Source organism: Ischnura elegans, chromosome 7, assembly GCF_921293095.1.
Source record: "Ischnura elegans chromosome 7, ioIscEleg1.1, whole genome shotgun sequence".
In the NCBI taxonomy this organism is placed as follows: Eukaryota; Metazoa; Arthropoda; class Insecta; order Odonata; family Coenagrionidae; genus Ischnura; species Ischnura elegans.
In genome coordinates, this window is record NC_060252.1 from 63,681,403 (window position 1) to 63,702,415 (window position 21,013).

Here is a 21,013-nt window from a genome sequence, read left to right on the forward strand (position 1 = left end):
ACTAAAGACGCCCTTGCATTCCTGAGTTGGTTACATTTCAGGTGGTTGGATCCTCCACCTCGAAAAATACCTCAGGTAACTCAATTTTTATGATGTAAATATTTCGCCAGCACAACTAAATAAGAAACTAATGCGCAATGGTTGCAGTGGACTCATTCTCCAATCTTATTTCATAGTTTATTTTGATAATTTTTGAAAAAATAACCCCTTCGCGCAAAAGTTGATGATGTCACGAGCTCAACGAGGAGCGACTCGCTGCTTCGCCGCTACTTCTCGGCTTTGTGTATGGGCATTTCGTGGTATGTGATTGCTCACAATCTAGTAAGTGTTTCCTTCCCTCAATGAAAGGTTCTTCTTGAACCATCAAGCGAACCATAACACTCATGGCGTCACCAGCTCAGGGGTGGGCGGCGACATTAAAGTTTACTTGTTTTAAATTTACACGAGTATGGCTGAATTTTCTCGTCTTAATTCATCTTCTTTGATGATTTTAGATGTCGGGTCTGATTAAATATTTATATTTTATTTATGTATATGTAACTAGCAAATTATTTAATGAATTCATCATTTTTTTCATCCAATTATCTGTTAATTCTAGCCAATGGCAATGCAGGCAACAATTCTAGGAGATAGTCCTAAAAACTTGCAAAATTCTCATAAAACATTTCATGAGATTTGCGTCATGTGATCTATGATTTGTGGAATACTTTATTTATCTATCTCGGACATTGTGTGCCAAGATGCACGGAGTTAAAATGTTGTGAACGGGGCTTGACGCTGTAACGTGTCCGGAGAATTTGGAAATTCGTTTCTAAGCAACTTGGAAGGTATCTGTAACCGTTGAAACGTAGTCCGCTGCAGCTGTATTTTTGCAGGTTGTCCGTTGACCGGGAGAATCGGGATTTATGCGTGAAGTTTTAGTTCCCGGGATTATGCATGAATTATTCATGAATTTTTGCTCCAACCTGGAATTTAAAGTCTTTTATTTCAGATTCATTTCACGATCATTTTTTTCAGTTCAACGCCCATTTTCTGGCCTAATGTGTCTGTCGTCATTTACTAAAAGCAATTTTATGCATATGTTTACTTTACAATGTATTGATTACATTTTTTCCAGCTGCGCTTTATGAAAAATATATTTATCTACACAAATCTTTAGATATGACGAATGTCTCGAGGAAACAAGTGAGACATTCTTAAAATAAGTGTAAAATTTCTATTTCTAAGTGTAACTCTTTAAATTAGGAACGTTAGACAACGCATAAATATAATATTATTTAAAAGCATTGAAGTAATTATGGGTGTTTTAAAATTCTCATGTGCATAACACTGTAATAATGTTATACTGACTTGGAATTTCGTAAAATTTACCCGGAAAACCTTGAATTATGCATGAATTTTTCTGTTTTGGTCGGCTGGACACCCTATTATGTAGGTCGTTAGATTGTTTTTTTCTTAATTAAAGACGTTCCGTTTATAGAGAGGGGACAAGTATCGGTGTCATCCCCTTCCCACAAACATGACGACGACGTGTGTATCCACCCCTGCACTCGGTACACATTTTTTATTTCCTCGAATTCAAACCGTTGCACCATCCTGCATCACAGAGGGAGTCGTGGGGGTGGGGAAGACGTTGAGACACACTCAGATTCGGTAGCCCCGCGAACGGAAACTTGAAATGTTTCACGCCGCTTAGGTCTCGTCGGTTTTCGGGATCACCGACACGAGTTCGCGGAGCTGTTGCTGCGGAAAGATGGATGGTAGGGGAGTTGGAGATGCGGTCGACATACGACGATGCTTCCGAGTGCGGATAACCTCTCTCTCTCTCTACCGGGAGAAGCTCCCTCTGCTGCGAGTTGGTTGGTTTGGCTTCCCGTCTCTTCAAAAGACCATTTGGTGCATCGCCGCTCCCATTATGCACGATGAAGCGTTTGCGGTGCGCTCGCCCTTTTGCATCTGTTCCTGCGGAAGTTGTGTTTGGAACGAGTTAATTCATTCCGCGGGGCCCTTTTGAACAATGGGAGGGTTTCGGCTGAACTGCAGAACGCATAAGGCGGAACTTCATTCTGCGTTTGCTCGAGAATATGCGCCCATGGATTGGTCTGCGGTACCAGTGAATGTGCGATGTGGTAGGTTTTGATGTGGAAATTGAGCTATTTCTCTTAGTTTCTCATTGCATTGGCTTTGAATCTCATGTTAATAATGGCATATCATGTAGCTCTCCTGTTGATGTTTTTTTGTCAGGATGTCAGGAAAATCAATTTTTATCTCAATGACAAGAGTTTATGTCCGACGCTCTTTTTTTCTTGGAATTATTTGAAATGTATACATCTTTAATCATAATGTTATACCCACGTATTTTTATTAGAAAAAGGGACAAAAAGATTTTTATTAATATCTGGGTTGCGTTTATTTATTAATGTGAATCCATAAGACCTCTGTAACTTTTAATACTGTCAATGAAAATAGCAAAATCAACGATATTTTAGGCAATGCAAATTCTATATTCCCGTTTTATTAAAAAGCTTCGCCTCATATATTATGTTTACCTTTTATTGTGCATTATACGTTGCGTTTCAATTTTTATTTCAAACAAAAATTTCTGGGTGCCCCGTTTACTTAGAAAAATATTATGGTAACCCTACGATTACACGGTGACTAAAATATAAGAGATTCATCGTAAATTCCCGTGATATTCTTCATCCACCTTCTGAATCAGGGGGTGAATGTAGTTAGCCATGAGTTAGAATGGACAAAATGTACGTGATTTTGATTATTTCTCCTCGGGTTAGCAAATATTTACCATTTGTTGACAATTTTTAATATGTCAGCACTGTAGTAACTCTGTGGTATGCATCAGTAATTATTGACATAATGTTAATCTCATAATTTTGCTATTGCTACCAAGTTGAAACGTTTTTGGATTATTTTCACTCGGTGATGTAATTAAGTAGTTTTATACGCTGTCTGAAGCTTCAAATTATACGAAAACATTCTTGAATTTAAATATAATTTAAATCATTTTAAATAGGAGAAGTCTAGTAAAATGTTAAGTGAATTCAGAGTAAAAAAGTTTCAAAGTGATATTTTTTAGATTGAGATTTTTTACGCGGAAAATGTAAAGGAGTTACGTTTATTTTTCGATGTGAAGTAAATTATCCTTTGAATTACCATTATTTACGAATTAAGAATCTTATGCTCTGTGGAAGCAAAAGTTGGACCATTTACCGATAACCTAGTTGTTGCGATATCGTGGTATGCGCAAAGAAATAAAATTTTCTGACCTCGATAGTTAATTTTACTTTTTTAGCCGGCAGCGGATGAGCGAAGAAGGAGTGAGAAATTATTTCCCTTCACGCTTGATGACTTTTATCCCCGGAAGTTTAGGCGCATTAGCAAACTCGGTATCACGGTCACTCGTTGATGAAATGGGCACGCCAAGAAAAAGAAAATGAAATTCTTTTTACACCGTTTTTTCACGGCTTAGATGATGCTCCACCTAAGAACCTTAGTGTAAATGTACGGTAAAAAGGAGATAACGCGGGATAAAATCTCCGCGTGGTTTTTTGAGTTTTCATTTATCACTAAATCATTTGATTTATTCACTTAAATTTTCTTGAATCTACGATGGGAAAATTAATTTTCTTCCGTTTCGCAGAAAAATTCATTTTGTTATGAATGAATTTGTTATCTCTAATGCCTTCTTTTCAAGGAAAATATACCAGATATTTTTAATAATTTTCGTAGATTTTCCTTAGATTTAACGTATCAGCAATAAATACTGAGTTTCCGAGGTATACTTGTAGAAATTTTTAACTTTAACTGAAGTCTAATTTAATACTTTAGGAGGGGTAGCTTTTCCCGCGTGATGGTATGCTAATAGTGGACAGCTTTGTTTCGTGGTCATGGATCGCTCGCTGCATAAAAATGGGAACAAAGCTCAGCTCCTGCTGATACTTTTACTGTTTTAAATTTAATTTGGTTTTAGTTGTCTAAATAGCTGTTGTGAACCATTGAAACTGTAAATCCTCGCACGCATCTTCACCACTAAATCTTATTTTTATACATCACTAGCTGACCCGGCGAACTTCGTACCGCCTAACAATCAATGAACTTACAGTTTACTTACACCATTTATAAATCAAGAGCGGCTGTATCGTTTTTAATCATGTTTAATTTATTATAATAAAATAAGAATACAAATTCAATAAAACTACGTAAATGAGTACCAAAATTGCTTGTCAGAAAGACATTTTCTTTATTGAATCTACATAGGGTGAATCGGAGCACGTTTACGCGGATTTTTTTCAACAAATTTTCTCACGTTTTAGCTTAAGAAATTTTGGGCATTGTGGTTTAATAAAGCAGTTCATGAAATAAAAATCATACGCATTCAGTTGTTGGCTATTTGCGTTATTAGCTGTAAAAAAATGTTTTTAGGTCCAAGTCTGTTGCATACACTTGGCCCATTCAGGGGGCAGGTTGACACGACCCCAGACCGACGCTTGACTGATGCTCAAAATCGTGCAAGAAAAGCCCCTATGAAGCAGCATTCGCATTAAATGACTTAAGGCGCGCCAGTTTTAGTATCTCTGTTTGGAAAAAATGCACTGCGTAAACGCACCACGGTGAGCCCTACACATTCGGGTTTAATGTCTTGCGTCAAGCACCTTCTGAGAAACAACAGTTTTTGTTTTGCTATCAGGCGTAAGATGAAGCGGATGAAGCTAAATAAATATAGCGTAGTAAAGCAGTGACGCAGCGAGGGGAGGTTTTGGCGGATAAACCCCCCCTAGAAGAGAGCTTAGAGAATTTTTTTATGAAAGATTTTGTTATTAATATTTGGGGGACGGATGACTAACAAACAAAACATATTTAACTATTCACACAGCCACAAAACCCACTATTTTGAACCATTTATCTTAAAAAATGTTTGGGGGAAGTGCCCCCACACTTCCCGCTTACCTTAGCGAGTTTTCTATACCCTACAGACCCGTGGTATTAGCTGCGCCCAAAACCCCCTATGCTAGCTACGCACTTGAAGCGAAGGAAGAAATACAGAGGATGGTTTATCGACTCTTGAACATAGCACGCTAAATTGACCATGAGAAAATCATGGGTTTTCATTAGCACATGAGCACAAACAACACAAAAACTGAAAGAATGACCATGCGATTTTTTAATCGTTATCACGAATGCAACACGAATTGGAAATTGAATACGTTTAAGCTCAAAAGGGCATATGAATTGAGATCATGGAATCTACGGAATGAGGATTAAATGAAACACTAGAGAATTTAAAACTTTGCTTTGAATACTTGGATAGTGCGGAAGACAAAATTTGAGCGAATAGTGTGCTTTTCATTTAAGTTACCCTTTGGTAAGTAGCTGAATACAAAAGATTTATTCGTTTCTTCTATCTGTACCAGTAATTTGATCTCTTTAATCAACTGCCCTTTCGATATTCTTTTTGATAAGTACTCATGCAACGCAAAAATTAAAATCGGAGGAATGAGGACTGAGTTTATTAAATTTATGGTGTCGGTCGGTTAGCGTTTATTTATAAATGTGAAGTAAATCATCTTTATCATTATTATTATTTCCGAATTAAGCATCAGATGCATTGTGGAAGCAAAAGTTAAAGAATTCACCTATAACTGAGTTGTTGGATTGTGATGGTGGCGTAAATAAATAAAATTTTCTGACCTCGATTGTTAATTTTACTTTTTTTCGACTGCGGTTGAGCAAAAATGAAGTTAAAAAATTAGCCTACTCAAAGGATTTCGTCAAATCTTTCAATTCCTCACTAAGTATTTATACATTCGTCTACCTGCTAAAACATATGACTAATTCGAACGTCCCTGAGTCAATGAATGATTAACCACTTCGAGAAATATTTCCTGCATTTTTTTCATACGAGTCTTCAATTGATTACATGTTGCCATTTATGAGGGGCATTGAAGGTAAAACATACCGATGCACCTAATCGTCTGCAAATGGGAAAATGAGGGCCCGTATTGTGCCGGTAATTTCCTTAAAATTATTATTAATCTCAATGGATCATTAATGACATTTTAAGTACTTTTTTCAGATAAGAAACAAAATTACAAATTAACAATTTTATTTCATCTACTATTTTTGTTCCACGGGAGCATGCTACATTCTTAAGCACTATTACGTCACCATCAGAGCAGACTTTCATTGCGAACTGAATAGGGAGATCCATAATGTGAGGGGAGGTGGCTGGGATGATTCGCAAAATTCTCCATGCAAATCTACCTTAACCAGAAGGTACCTTACCCCGAGTCGCCTTGCCAATCTCAGAAGTTCGAGTCCTGACTATTTGGAAAATTGATTACACATGGCATATTTTTGTTCGCCCATTAGTACACAGCTCTTGGGGGGACAGCTCAAGGGCTGACTTTTTTTAATTTAGTAGATGATTATAATGTTTTTTTTTTCGGAAATAATTGAACCGGAAGTGTTGGTATGATAATTGAAAATAAAAAGGGGGTCATTCATTCAGAAGCGGAACCGTAATTCATTTAATAATTTGGTAGATGAAACTGAAAAATAAGTTACTTCGTAGAAAAACCTTCTCCATTCGGCCATCTTTCGTAACTTCAGTGAGATAAACTAAAGTCTCTGCCCTCATTCTCATGAGTTTGTGACGTCACAGGAGTTGTAGGCCATTTACAAGTTCAGAGAGAACCTTTCATTAGGAGAAGGATTCGCTAACTAGAGTGTAAAGAAAAACGAAATGCCCATGTACAAAACCTAAGAGTAAACGGTAAGTGGTGATGCATGAGTCCGTGATGTCATCAACTTATCTGAGATAGAATTAAGCCTGTCGATTTTTCGCTGGCAAATGGCGCGAGGAGTGATAGACAAATATAAAATTGAAAATTCGGGTCTCTTTATTTTTAAACACTATTAAAAGCGGCGTTTAAAAAAAATAGTGAATCTAGTTATTCTGAAAGAGTAGCCTTTCCCGCGCTTAACTTTGCAAATACTGAATATATTTGTGTTTCAAGGTCATGAACCGCTACGCTGTATTGTTATAACGATGGGAACAAAGCTCAGCTCCTGCTGATACTTCCAACCTTAAAAATCTCAGGTAATGACTGCCGTTAACTCAAGCCTTCAACTAGATGGGCTATACGTGATTTTTTAATAGCTCGGAAAAGACGGTCTCGTGCCGGTGAAGAAAGCTGGTACACTTAGATGACGAGACAATAGTGACAGGCTTTGCTCGAAATCTTGGAAAACAGCTCGCAACTTGTGGGGGGGAAGGAAGACTTTCAGCTGACAATCATATAAGTGCTCTTCCACGAAATATGAGAGTAACTTCCTGGAGTTTTTTAAGTCAACTCAAAGGTACGCCGAGAAAGAATCGCATTGATTTGGATCGCGACCATGAGAAGTTAAGACGCATCGACTGTACGTCTTTGCAGTCGTTACCTCAACCATTGTGATAATAATTATTTCCGGGACAATTTTTTTCCAAGTTTTGGCTTTATTCTCCTTTCCAATACCTATTTTTTATATTTACCATTATTCTTCCGTTGAATTTGGAATGTTTTCTTTCCCATTATGTTCTGAGCTGAATGGTATGGGGGTCAGCTAGGAAGGTAGAAGGCGAAGTTTATTTCCTTTTTAAGTGCCAGTATGGAGAACAAACAAGAAAAGTTGAGCTGTAGTACTGATGATGTATATCTATAACACAAGGAACAGGAAAGCAGAGCATAAGTATCTGATTAATATTATTAATTAATTATTTATATAAGTAGGAAAGGAGTATTTTTATGAGCCTGCATTACTGTATATCTGTCAAGTTTTATAGTGGCTCCGTCATTTTTTTTATAACAGTTTGACTAATTTAGGGGCATTTAGGGGTTAAAAATCTCCCTCTTATCAATTAATAATTCGCGATATTGATTGCTTTCGAGCAACTTAGTCTAATAGGGTAGTTTCCTTCATCAAAGAAAACGAAAAGCATTGATTGCGATTCGTTACCCACCATTATTGTATTCATAATATACAAATTATTTCGTTTTAGAACTATCGGTTTAGACGAATGGCAATGGTACATTTTAAGCCTCATTTGAAAACGGCCAGATTGGCGCCCACGCGATGCCACTCCACGTGACGTCACAGGGACCTAGTTTCTATACGAGTAGATAGGAGTTATACATCGTCTGAGATTACCAATGCATGCATGAGGCGCAGAGCTCAGGGAAACATGTCTTAATAATCACTTATTAAAACTGGCTAAGGTCGGAAAGTTTTCTTCGTTTGATAAGGTAATTATAATCCTTATTTAAGCCAAGCGCTACCAGCTAGCAGGGTACTCAGCTACCCGGTAGCAGCCTGCGTCGTATCAGCGCTCAAGCCTCCCTCAAGGTCACCTCACAGGGCGGCAGCGGGAACGAGAAATACGTCACACGGAGAGATTTCCCGGCATTCACACTTACCCGTCGCGTTTTCGCGCGCTTGAAAATTTTCACTTTTCATTTAATCGCGAAAAATAGATATCGTCATTTAAAAATCTAAATGCGTGAAATACGTACTCCAGGAGTATTAATAATTCGATTTAGGTAATAAAAACATAATAGGAAACCACCCTATTTGTAGCCTCTCTATTCTAGCGGGAAACTCATGGTACGTTACATCCAGCTTTTGGAAACAAAATAAATTTAATTTAGGGTAAAGGCTATCATAATCGAATATCAATATCTATTCGTTTTTCACCGCTTAGAGAAACGTATGTTTTAAATTATTTTTAATGAGATAAAACGATATTGAAATCTACAAGACAGTTACTGTTATCCGGAGTTACCATGTTCATATTTTTTTCGTCGGTGGTTATAATTGCTCACATCGCTATATTGAATATGGAGAACGTGAAATATCATCATAATTTTGAAAATATAGCTCATAAGTTTAAAGACATAAGACACATTGTCAGATCCAGCTGGTTGTTTGCCAAGGAAAATCGAAATAATTCACTGATAGTATCTTTACTTTGAAATCCGAATGATAAATTACAGAGCTGGGATATTTGGAAAACGCTAAAGAATTACAGGACATTATTCTATTAATTCGGATTACAAGAGACCGTGCACAGTGAGACATGTTGGTTGGTTTTATAGTATGCATTGGTCTCTTTAATTAACTGGCTTAAAATCGCACGATTTTAATAAGAACAATCGTCTTAAAAACGAATTGATGTTGCGGAAAGCCTCTCTCTACACGTAATTAATGGCACATATATTTAATGGAAAACTCGATGAAAAGACGAAAGCAAGAATCTTGCATTAAAATGTAGCCAGTGAAAGTTACTAAACCTCGTTCCTAGGAAATATATCAGCAAGGACAAGGTGCATTCCTTCATTTTCTCCCGCGCAATCTCATGGGAAGCTATGTCAAACGAATCCAACTTTCTCTTCAAAACGTAAATATTCATGATATGGGATACTGTCTATTTTTCTCTAAAGGTTGATGAGATGAAGTTCGATACCACTATACTAGAATCATGACCACCTAATTTATCTTAAAGTTATTTCTCAGGCTCCTTTGTGTAATAACCAATGAACGATGGGTGGTGTCTCTGTAAATATAGATTAATCTAAATAAATCTAGGCCAGCTGGTTCGTGTAATGTATGGAATCTAGATTCTTATGCTGAGAGTCCATTTTCTTAAGCCCTTTGCGAACAATTTATCGCCAATTTTTAAACTACTATCCACGCTCTTAGTACTCCACGACCCATCTTGAGACTACTAGACAGGATATAGTTTTCGCCTCTATTCACAGCCAGGGGCGGTCTGGCCAGGTCGGCTGGTCGGCGATTGCTAAGGCCCCCGAGATTAGGGGGCCCCTACAACGCTTTTTTTACAATTATAAAATTCTACGTTTTCATTAGTTGCTTTATTTACAAAATACTCACAATAAGTGTACACATATTATATAAAATATCAAAAATTAGGGACTTATAAGGTAAAATAGAACCTAATAATTTTTTGCAAGTGTTATTCGAAAACGTTATTATAGAGGTTGTTTGTATTCCAGTGCAGATTCAAGGACCAAAGTCACGAAATAAATAATAGAACTATAATACAGTATTAAACTTTATAAGTATGCGCCCCTGCGCCCCCCATCTGTATCCGCCACTGCATCCCCCCCTTGCGGGTCCGCCTGTATTGCCAAACATTGCAAAACCACAATTGTAACTTTTTTATATCATAAGATGGCATTGTCTTTTACATGTTTATAATCACTTTAAATAAAATTTTCATATACTTTGCCTGTGACTTGATCATCTCTTATTACGATAAACGTAAAGACAACTCAAGATATGTTGCGCCCCCCCCCTTGAGTTTTTTCTGTATCCGCCACTATGATACTCAGATAAGATGTGAAATTCTCGCTTCCCATAGTATATTTTCTTACGAAGTTGCTATTAGTATTAACTTTTATGAAGCGTTTAAGAGCCAGAATAGCGTTAAAATCCATTTCCAGGCAAGCAATTTCCTATTTTTTTTCTGGGAAAGACAGAATCCTCCGGTAAGGATACTCCCAACATGAGCCCAAACCGAGGGCCCCCAATCACCCCCGTCCGCCTCTGTTCATGGCAATCATGTTATATGGCTGTTACGCGGGCCCAGAGTAAGAACATGAATTATGTCACAGGGAAACTAAGAATAGTTTTAGAGGTAAGAGGTCTCTCCTATGCTGAATTAAACCAGGCTCACTTGACTGGATCGGAAAAATCAATTTGTACGTGGAAGCTTGTCCATTCAAACAAAAGGTGTGGAACTGACTCTAATTAAGACCCTAAACTATGGCCCTCTTGGTCAACCATATATACCCGCACCGTGACCATTAATGGGGTGTGAGATTAAAAAAAAATAAAAGCTTTTAGAGCCATTTCCTTTTGATTTTGCCCAGTTGCGTTCTTATGCGGGCCGTGGACCGGCCGAGCCTCCTGGCAACTCGCCGCCGACGCAGAAAAATTCGTGCTGCAAGCATTTTTCGTCGTGAATCTAACTTATAAGCGAAAATTCAAAGATTTTAAGGTACTCCTAATAAGGAAATAATTATTTTAAATCAAAGCATTGTCACAAATAATTTTGGAAAGTAGAGAATATAAAACCTAATCGAACAGATCGGTACCCTATTCCACTTATTGTCTCAGCGGGTTGATGAAGTTAATTTCAGGATAATTATCGAAATTTTTAGAAAATACTTCTTCGTAGAAAAACATGAATTATAACGTTATTACTATGAAGTATATTTGAGCATAGTAAGATGTCTGAAAAATATAATTTTAAACTCACAAAAATTTCATTTTCTTGCTGATATTCATCAGGCGTTTCCTTGGAAAAATTAAAATTATTATACCATCGAACTTTTTTTTAGTTTATATAACTCGGTAGCAATGGAATTCTGAATCCATGAAGCAAATTTGCTCAATTAGTTCCTGAACTTTTCATAATCCTGTAAAATGGACATTTCCTCCCATAACATCCGAGATAATTGTTTCCATGGGAATTCATATTGATGCGAGCACAATTCCACTGATATAATTTTTTACCTCTCCTCAGATCCACTTTGCCGAGGCAGAGAAATCTCTTGCGCTCGTTGAGATAGCGATTTTCTTGGAGTCATTCGTTGCCCCTTGTCATGCTCCGAATGTATCGCGGCATTTATCTTAAGAGCGGGAAAGGTAGTTATTCAGTTCACATTGTGGTCATTCGAAAGGCATTCTCGTCGATGATTTCTTTCGCTCATCTTTATCCAACTCACGTTCAGTATAGATTTTAGTACGTGATTTTGCCGAAACCCTCGGAATAATATTTTTAAGCAAAATTGATTGCTACAAACCGGAATTATCGTTCGATGAGGGCTCTGCGATACCAGAGTGCGGTAATGTAACACTTCAATTGAATCTAGATTTAAGCTCCATACTTCTCAGTTCTGTATTCGGATTCCGCCGTAGAAGAGAGTTTTTTGTTTCGATTTTTATTATGTGTGATAGACCAAACGTAAAATTAAAATATGATTAGGTTTTTTAGCATTTTAAGTTCTTGAAGGATCTAAGGTTTTCCCGGCGAATAGACTGGAGGAACAGTTCTCGGGTTTCCAGAAGATGTGTGCGTCCTATATACCGTCGCGTCGCATTAGGGTCAGGTAGGCTCTGATTGGTCAACGGTCGTACCAATGCGTGTCCTCTCTCCCTGCAGTTTTTTCAGGGTTGGTTTCCACGCATTGCTCAGATGGAAGCCAGCGCATCTGTTCATGTTTCTCTTCTCAAGTATGACTTCCACTGCCTCCTTAACGACACGGTCCCAGTATATTTTGGCATGGCATATTATTTCTGTGTCTTGAAATTTTATCCGGGGTCCGTTTTCTAAGCTCTCTGCCACCGCAGATTCATGGGGGTAGTACAGTCTGATACATTTCTCTTGTTCCTTCACTCGTTTTTCAATGGTGTGTCCGGTCTCCCCGATGTACACTTGGCCGCATTCACACGGAATGCGATAGACTCCGGATGCCTTCTATCCCAATAGGGTGGTTTCCTATTATTTTTTTATTGCCTAAATCGAAAGATTATTACTCCTGGAGTACGCATTTCACGCTTTTAGATTTTTTAATGACGATATCTATTTTTCGCGATTAAATTAAAAGTGAAAATTTTCAAGCGCGCGAAAACGCGACGCTTAAGTATGAATGTCGGGAAGTCTCTCCGCGTGACGTATTTCTGGTTCCCCCTCCCGCCCTGCGAGGTGACCTTGAGGCGAGGCTTAGCTCTGATACGACGCAGGCTGCTAGCGGCTAGCCTAGTACCCTGCTGGCTGGTAGCGCTTGGCTTAAATAAGGATTATTAATAACTTATCAAACGAGGAAAACTTTCCGACCTTAGCCAGTTTTAATAAGTGATTGTTAAGACATGTTTCCCTGAGCTCTGCGCCTCATGCATGCAATGGTAACCTCAGACGACGTATAACTCCTATCTTCTCGTATAGAAACTAGGTCCCTGTGACGTCACGTGGAGTGGCATCGCATGGGCGCCAATCTGGCCCTTTTCAAATGAGGATAAAAATGGACCATTGCTATTCGTCTAACCCGGTATTTCTAAAACAAAATAATTTGTATATTATGAATACACTAATGGTGGGTAACGAATCGCAATCAATGCCTTTCGTTTTCTTTGATGAAGGAAACCACCCTATTTGTCCTTGGTAGTTCCTAGAAGGGCGTTTAGTTTTCCCGGTGGTTTGTGGATTGTCTCCTTATTAATATCCTGGCAATTTTGTTGGATATGGTAGAGACATGTGGCAGGCAGGCTGTCCACAAAGCCGAAAAACCTGGAGTGAAACCTGGAAAAATCTGCCTCATCCATCCGATTCTCCTTCTGTCTTTAAGGACCTTTTGAGGGCCATTATAATGTCTCCCTCTGTCAATTCGTTTGAGCGGAAGGTAGTCCTCAGGTGCTCGATTTCCGACTTCAGGTTTTCGGCGTCAGAGACAGCTTTGGCTCGGTGGACGAGAGTTCTCAAAACTCTATTCTTCTGCGCAGGGTAGTAGTGGCTCCTTCCATTGAGGTACAGGTCCGTGTGCGTGGGTTTTCGATACACGCTGTGTCCCAGGCTGCCGTCGGCCCTTCGTTCAATCAGGATGTCTAGGAAGGCAGCCGGTTGTCCTTTTCGGTATCCATGGTGAACTTAATGTTGGGGTGGACGTTGTTCATATGATCGAGAAATTGCATCAGCGACTCGGGTCCATGTGGCCAGACTATGAAGGTGTCATCCACATATCTAAAAAAGTGCTTCGGGCGGAGAGGGGCCAACTCAAGTGCTCGTTCCTCAAAGTCCTCCATGAATAGATTGATGAGAGCCGGTGACAGTGGGGAACCCATGGGTACTCCTTCCTTCTGTTCGTAGAACTTCCCCTTATTAAGGAATTACGTTGAGGAGAGGACATTTGGATTTTTTCGTCGTTCTTCTGGTCGAATCTCGCCTGGAGGAGCTTCAAGGTGTCACTGATTGGGACTCCGGTGAAAAGCGAAACGACATCAGGGCTAACTAGCATGTCCTGTTCTTCAATCTGAATTGTTTTTAGGGTCTGGACGAAATCTGCGGAGATCTTGACGTGGTGATCGCACCGGCCCACTAAGGGGGACAGAAGACTTGTGAGATGTCTCGCCAGGTTATTAGTCGGAGATCCTATTGCGCTCACAATGGGCCTCGAGGGAACGCCTTCCTTGTACACCTTGGGCAGGCCGTACAGCCTGGGTGGAACTGGGGCCTGTGGTTTTTGGTATCTTCCGATGCTGGGACGGACTTTTTAATTAGAGCAGATGTCTTCCTTTGTCAACTGGTAGAACTATGACGTTGGGGTTCTTCCGTGGAGACATCAGTGCCTGTTTTTCATCTCTGGTGATATTAGGATGGTGAAGAAATGCCCTTTTAAGGACCGTCGTTATTTCACTCCTTATCTCTTCCGCTTCGTCCTGAGGGAGATTTCTAGTGGGGCTCTCTACCCCCCCCCCCCCCCCCCCACCTACGATGTCCAAATACGGGATTCTTCCAGGAGTTGGTGGTGCGAAGTTAAGCCCTCGTGACAGAACTGATGTAAGAGCGTCGTCCAGCTCCTTCTCAGTGAGGGTGATGACGACACGTTTTTTTTTCTCCGTGGGTGGAGGAACCTTCCGTTCCTTTGTCAATCTGACCTATTCCTGCTTCAATCTTTCCGTGCCTCTTCGAAGCAAAGTCTTCCCTTGCGCTAATGTGGCTCTATCCACGAATTCCCAGTCCCGAGGTGGGAGTCGGGCCGCGACCTGAAGATGGAGGTCAAGAAGGCGCTTCCCACTGCTATCCAAGGCGCTCCTGTGATGGTGTATGCGCTCTCGTACTAGCGCAAGGCTAGCTCTCTTCGCGATGCGTTTTGCTGCCGGTGAGTTAACTGGTGGTCGAAGGTTGGCGAATACAGGTATAGTGCTCTCGTCCCTGCATCTCAAGAGAAAGGCAAGTAGCCGAGAAGCTTGGCTCTTCCCTTTCGAAGTTGTTCAAGATGGCGAACGCCGCGGTGGATTTCCTCCCCGTAGAGGTGAGAAATGAAGGATCTGAGGTTTTCCCGGCGAATAGACTGGCGGAAGAGTTCTCGGGTTTCCAGCGTGGTCCAAGGGGTTTTCAGCACCGAGTGCTGAAAAACCCTTGGATCCGACTGGAAACTCGAGAACTCTTCCTCCATTCTAAGTTCTTGTTTTCCATAGTTTGAGTAAGTTATCTTCGGGAAAAATCTGAATTTAGTCATTGGTTACGATAGATTCAAGCAAAAGAAAATTCATTTAAATATTAAATAATCTGGCTATCCTTCAAACTCTATTAATTTCCGTTAAAGACCATAAAAATGTCCTCTTATATCGGTAATAGAGGGCTCCCATCATAATAGATTCAAAATTTCCCTAGAAGTTCTGATATTCACGAATGGGGAGGAGGTACTTCCTTCAATTGGAAATTTTGATCGCTAGTAAAAGAGAAATGTATCAGGTTTTTACGGTGATGATGAACCAGGCTCACAAAAGCATGGGCCATACTCTTCAGAGGGCATGGGTAAGTTTTCAGGTAATCGTCGCGCAATTCATTTCGAGAGGTTTCGAGAGGGGAGAGAGAGATTTTATTGAAAAACTAATTAAACTTGAATCAAGTAAATTGAAACCAATTCGCTGCTAATGAAGGTGCAGAGAGATCCTGCTTTTGAAACCAATTGGGTCAACGGAGCGGAAATTATCTTAACCTAGACTCTGAATAATATGCCGAACACAAGTGGGGGTGTCGTTAAGCGTCATAACTGGGGAGAGATGAAAGACAGATCCGAAGACATTTTGGTCGTAAAAATGACAAATCGCAGCTAACATATTTTTTGCCGGTTTCGAACCCGCTGAGCTGGTTTTAGCACCTTAGACCCGCCTTTCTCCTCGAAGCGTGATTGCAGATTGACCATTGGATTCACGAGTACCTTCCGCGTCTTTTCTGCAGGCTCCACATGAAAGGAAAGCTTTTCTTCGACGAATATATTCCGCTGCTAGGAACGTGGGGTGACTCGGAACAGACGCGCGGGCGATTGTTTGGCTAGGTCGATTGTTTGGCGCGCGCGGGAAAGTATACTTATAATGCTCTATTTTTTTATGACTCTTCGCGCTTCTCCCTTTGAGAAGGAAGGTCCACCACTTCTTCAGTCAACCTTTTCCTGTGGGAGCAGATTCCCTTTTACCATCATCATGAGCCATCTCACAGACAAATTTCCTAATTTCCTTTGTTCATTCTCAAGATAACGCTTCTCAACTAATTTGCCACCTTTAGGAGTCCGGCCGCTTTTGTTTTTCGTTGATTGGCGAGAAGATATTTTACTCGGTTATTTTCCGCTTGAAATGGGAATTTTTGTGAAACTTCATGGAGCAGATGTTGAACTTCTGAGTGTGCTGACCGAATATTCATGGGGAAGGTCACCAAATAGAAACTTGAGGAAATGGAAATGCCCCGTGAAAATCATAGTGAGAAAAAATCGTTCTGTGAACAAAAGCACCCTCGTGGCTAATTTTTCGCAGGTCTTCTTCGCTCTATGAATCGCTTCAAAGCAGCTTTCAAATTTGCTGATATACAATTGAAAGAATACCTTCAAGAATAATGAGGAGGATAATTATTTGGTGTATCGGGGGTGTTATGCACGCTTTGATGTAGCTACATGAATCAATGTCCCATTTTAATCTTCCCGTCGGAATTGATATCTTTGGTACTCTCTTATTTATTCTAATAACTGTATTGTGTGTAAGCATGCACCAACCCTAGTGTTAAACAATCAAAAGTATATATTATTGATATGCTAAACGTTCATTTTTTCCTATTTTTCCTCGTGGACCCTACTTTAGCCTACGGAGTCCAGCGGAATTATGCTGATGTAGTTACGCCCTCACCGCGAGGGAAAGGAATGATAGCCAGCGGCATTTTATTTTGCATGTTATAACTCTTTTAAAATTACGACATGGAATTAAAAGTATATCATTAAGGATAAATACTGCGACAGAAGCAATGTTGTTCATGAAATAACTTTTTTTGTTAACAATTCATTTTTCGAACATTGGAACACATGGTGTAATTTTGTAGCTCTGAAGAAAAAAAGAACGACCCCAATAGGAGGAACTTCAAATATAATTTCTATTGATAGATTAGAAATTTCATTGCCAACGTCGAGAATCACAATGAATTTTGTACGTTTCCTCGCGGATGTTAATTTACTCGTAACATATTTCACTAATTTAAAAAAGTTGGTGTAGCAACGAAATGTTTTAAGGAAATCTGTTGTTATTAATTCTTGCAAAAAATGTCAGATTTTTCCGCAAAAAACACGAATTTCTGACAAGTGAAAAGCACGCAAGGAAAAAGTTCGAAGTAATTGTATATTTCATTTATCCCGCAATTCGATCCGATGGAAAAAATCTATCCCTCTACCTCACCTTTTAAAAACCAAAAAAATGAAACCAATGCACTGAACACTATGCATAACATATGTACACAAACGAAGAGGGCCCAGGAGGCCCTGATGCGTCGTTAAAATAAAATGTATCGGCTGTATCTTTTTTCCTTCAAAAACTTCATTCATTTTACAATTTCTACGCTGATCGGCGAAATGGCGTCGGAGTCCATGGATTTCGGATCTTTTATATACATACATATATTATCAAAATGGCTGATGATTACGAGTGCGAATGCAAATATCGCGCCATCTCCAGCGCACCTCCTTCCACCCACATCGGGTGGGATAAGATGCGCGCGAGAAATGATTCAGCATCGTGAAATGCAATTTCGTGAGCGACGCAGCAGATTCCTTTTTCATTCTTGTGGAGGTAGACTTGTGATTCGTGGCTGTAGAGGTTGAGGGAGGAATTGAGGAATGGATTTGGGTACTATAGTGCTCGGGCACCGGCAGGTGCGGGGTGGAGCCGCGGGATGGGGCCCTATCTCAGGGCATTATCAAATGATGAACGTAGCCGAAGAGCGGCAGAAGTTTTCGGCGTGCGCCCAAAAACAAGCAAACGCGTGGATCCGGCGGGAAAGTTGTAAATGCGCAATTCCACCTTGCGGGCGTCGATGCCAATATGAAGAAGTTGTTAATCTCGAGCCGGTAAGTCATTCAAAGTGAGAAAATTGTGCAATCATGGAATCATTCATTTTTTGCCGACTGTACTAGAGTTAGCAAAGTAAAGGGACCCGTATTTCTTTTTTTCATTTTTCGAGCAGATACCTACTTCTCGAGCTATTATTCGCCGCGAGAAATCTACGGTCTTAATCCTTTGGCAGATAAGTCGATGACGTCGCGAACTCATGTGGAGTGTGTCACTGCGTGTCTGCTACTCCTCTTGTGCGTGGGCCTTTGCGGCTCTTTATTGTTTAAACTCTTGCTACTGATTTCTTCCCTCAGTGAAAAGTTAATTCTGATTGAATAAATAAACTCTAATTACGTTACCCACTGGCATAGGGAGATTTAGGGGGAGAGGGACGGGGGCACATGCCCCCCCCCCCTCAGACGCTTAAAAAATAGACAGGATTTTTAATACGGTTATCATTATTTTCGTCTTGTTTTGTGCATTACGAACAGGGGCTGATCCAGGATTTCTCTCTGGGAGGGGCACACCGAAGGCCGTGTTCAGGATTTTGTTCTGGGGGGGCACAAGGTTACCTCGTATTACATAACGAACGCAATGATAATGGGACTTTATTAAAATCTTCCATATTTTTTAAAGTTCTGGAGGGGGGGCACGTGCCCCCCCTAGATCCGCCTATGATTACGAAGCCTCAATCATTTATTATCATATTAATAACTTTCACATTAAAATAAAGAGAATATCTCGTACAGTAATTGTTGTATGTTGCTTTTAATCTCAATGATCGTTTGCCTGTCAGACCATAGGGCCGTAACCAGAAAAAAATCCTGGATCCACCCTTGCCCACTGGCGTCGATCGTGTGGGGGATGTGGGCGGCGCATCCCCTCCAATATTTGATTTGCTCCAGATGAAACCTCCAAAAACAGATATTCATCTTCCGTAATTTATTGTATTGCAATAGATCCAAAATGTACAATGTTGATCTATTTTGGAGGAGCAATGGAAAAAAGAATGCTATCATGTGTTGATTCCAATTATTTACGGATAAAACGGAGTCGGTGTTTTAAGAGCAACAGCACCAATCGTTGAAGTGAGCACGATAGAGCCAAGGCTTATGAAATATCGTGGATTATTGAGCGAAAAATCCGTAGAGAAAAAAATAATTCGCCTTGACCGGGAATCGGACCCGGATCCCTCGATTTCCGTTACCACCACCTTGTCCGGTATAGCCCACGAATTTCCCCTGGGAAGAATGTCGCCGCCGTAGCTAAACTGGCTAAGTACTCGGCCGTATATCGAGGGATACGAGTTCGAATCCCGGTTAAGGCGAACGATTTTTTCTTTGTGGATTTTTCGCACAATTTGTGCATTGCGGGTGACTCCCGTAAAGTTATCACTGTGGCTATAGTCCCGATATACTTAAAAATCGTGGATTATTATCATTAAAAATATTATCATGTGTAAAAATATGTTCAAAATGGGCAAAAGTTGAAGATTCAAAAAGCAGACGCAAAATCAGCTCGTATCTTATCTCAAATTCATCGTAAGTAGGTAATATTGATAATGAAAAAGTGGAACCTCATCATCTAATGTACTTATATTTTTTTAATTCCTGCAAATATAGTTTTATGAGTCTCCCAAAAAATTTCGATGCTCATGCTTGCATGGGCGTACCCAGCAAGAGGCAGGGGGGGGGGGGGGGGGCAGCGCCCCCTTAGAAGTCTTTAAGCAAAATCAGAAGTGAATTGAAACGAAAGTATTCAACAAATTTTCTTTTGACCCACGAAAAATGAAATGTATTAGTTTAAGTATGTAACTAAAATAAAATATTTTTTCAACTATTCTAATCTCATAAACAAATTAAGCGCTGTTATAATTTTCTTAAAATGTTGGTTTCATTCACCTTTTCCATGCTAAAATATCACAACTTGCCTTTCCCCCCCCCTAGACCATGGTTTGCCCCACCTAGTTATGATCCTGGGTATGCCCTTGCATGCTTGCCTTCAACATCCAGATAGGTACCTCACTAGTATGAGCGACAGCATTGAAGATCATTGCTCAGAGTAGATTGGCAGATATGTGAACACAATGGTATAACCCTGGATTTTTTAGCCCCTTCCATGGGTTTAATGACATTATGTCTAGCCTGATCATGCAGGTCGTGAATGTAGTACATCAACAACTCCATTTTCAACTTAACTAACCACCCTGTGTCCCCTTGCCTACGCCCATGTGTTTGCAAGAATAAATAAAAATCCTTATTTATTTATTGTCTATTAATATAAATCAGTATTTTTTAAATGTTCATGCTTATTTTTAAACTCAAATTTCTAGAAGCTTTTAATGAAAAAGCTTCTGACTGAATGTAAAAGAAACATTTCTTTAAAATCCCTCTGTTTTAATTTCTAGGATGCATTTGCAGCGATACCGTTTTGTGAATCGAACTGCAGATGGAAGCATGATGAGGGCTACAGATCCACTTGGCAGGGCAATGCAATCCAGTTCATTGCTACATTGGGATATATCACTGGTTGGTATGCTAGAATGTCTATTAGTTCTTTTTATCATTATTAAAGTATTCTACTTCTTAGAGTAGGTTTACATTGAGCATTATGTGAATTAGGTACCCTGGCCTGTCTCCTTTACCAGCTTGGACCTCACTTTTCAATTCATCATTAGGTCCACTCTCATTCATTTCGTCTATCACCTCCTTCCTTTCCCTCATTCACCTAACATTTATTTTTACATCTGTAGCTTGTCAGTACTCTCTCCATCTGTCTCCTCTTTATTTCCCATAAAAGTTTAAGTCTAATTCTCCTTCTTGAATGCCTCCAGCCTTTTTCGCCC

The 21,013-nt window shown here is 39.8% G+C and overlaps 1 protein-coding gene across 2 annotated transcripts in view; it reads left to right on the forward strand.

The window, feature by feature from the left end:
- LOC124162310 (sodium- and chloride-dependent GABA transporter 1-like) overlaps positions 1–21,013 on the forward strand; it is a 58,095-nt gene that overhangs the window by 24,806 nt on the left and 12,276 nt on the right. Inside the window, exons 1-2 of one of the 2 annotated variants that reach the window (XM_046538801.1) lie at positions 17,928–18,185; positions 20,576–20,696. In XM_046538801.1, the coding sequence (XP_046394757.1) occupies positions 17,955–18,185; positions 20,576–20,696 (352 nt within the window). In that variant the 5' untranslated portion in view covers positions 17,928–17,954. Of the gene's footprint in view, positions 1–17,927; positions 18,186–20,575; positions 20,697–21,013 lie in introns of those variants that run through there. The other variant, XM_046538802.1, reaches the window with a different exon arrangement.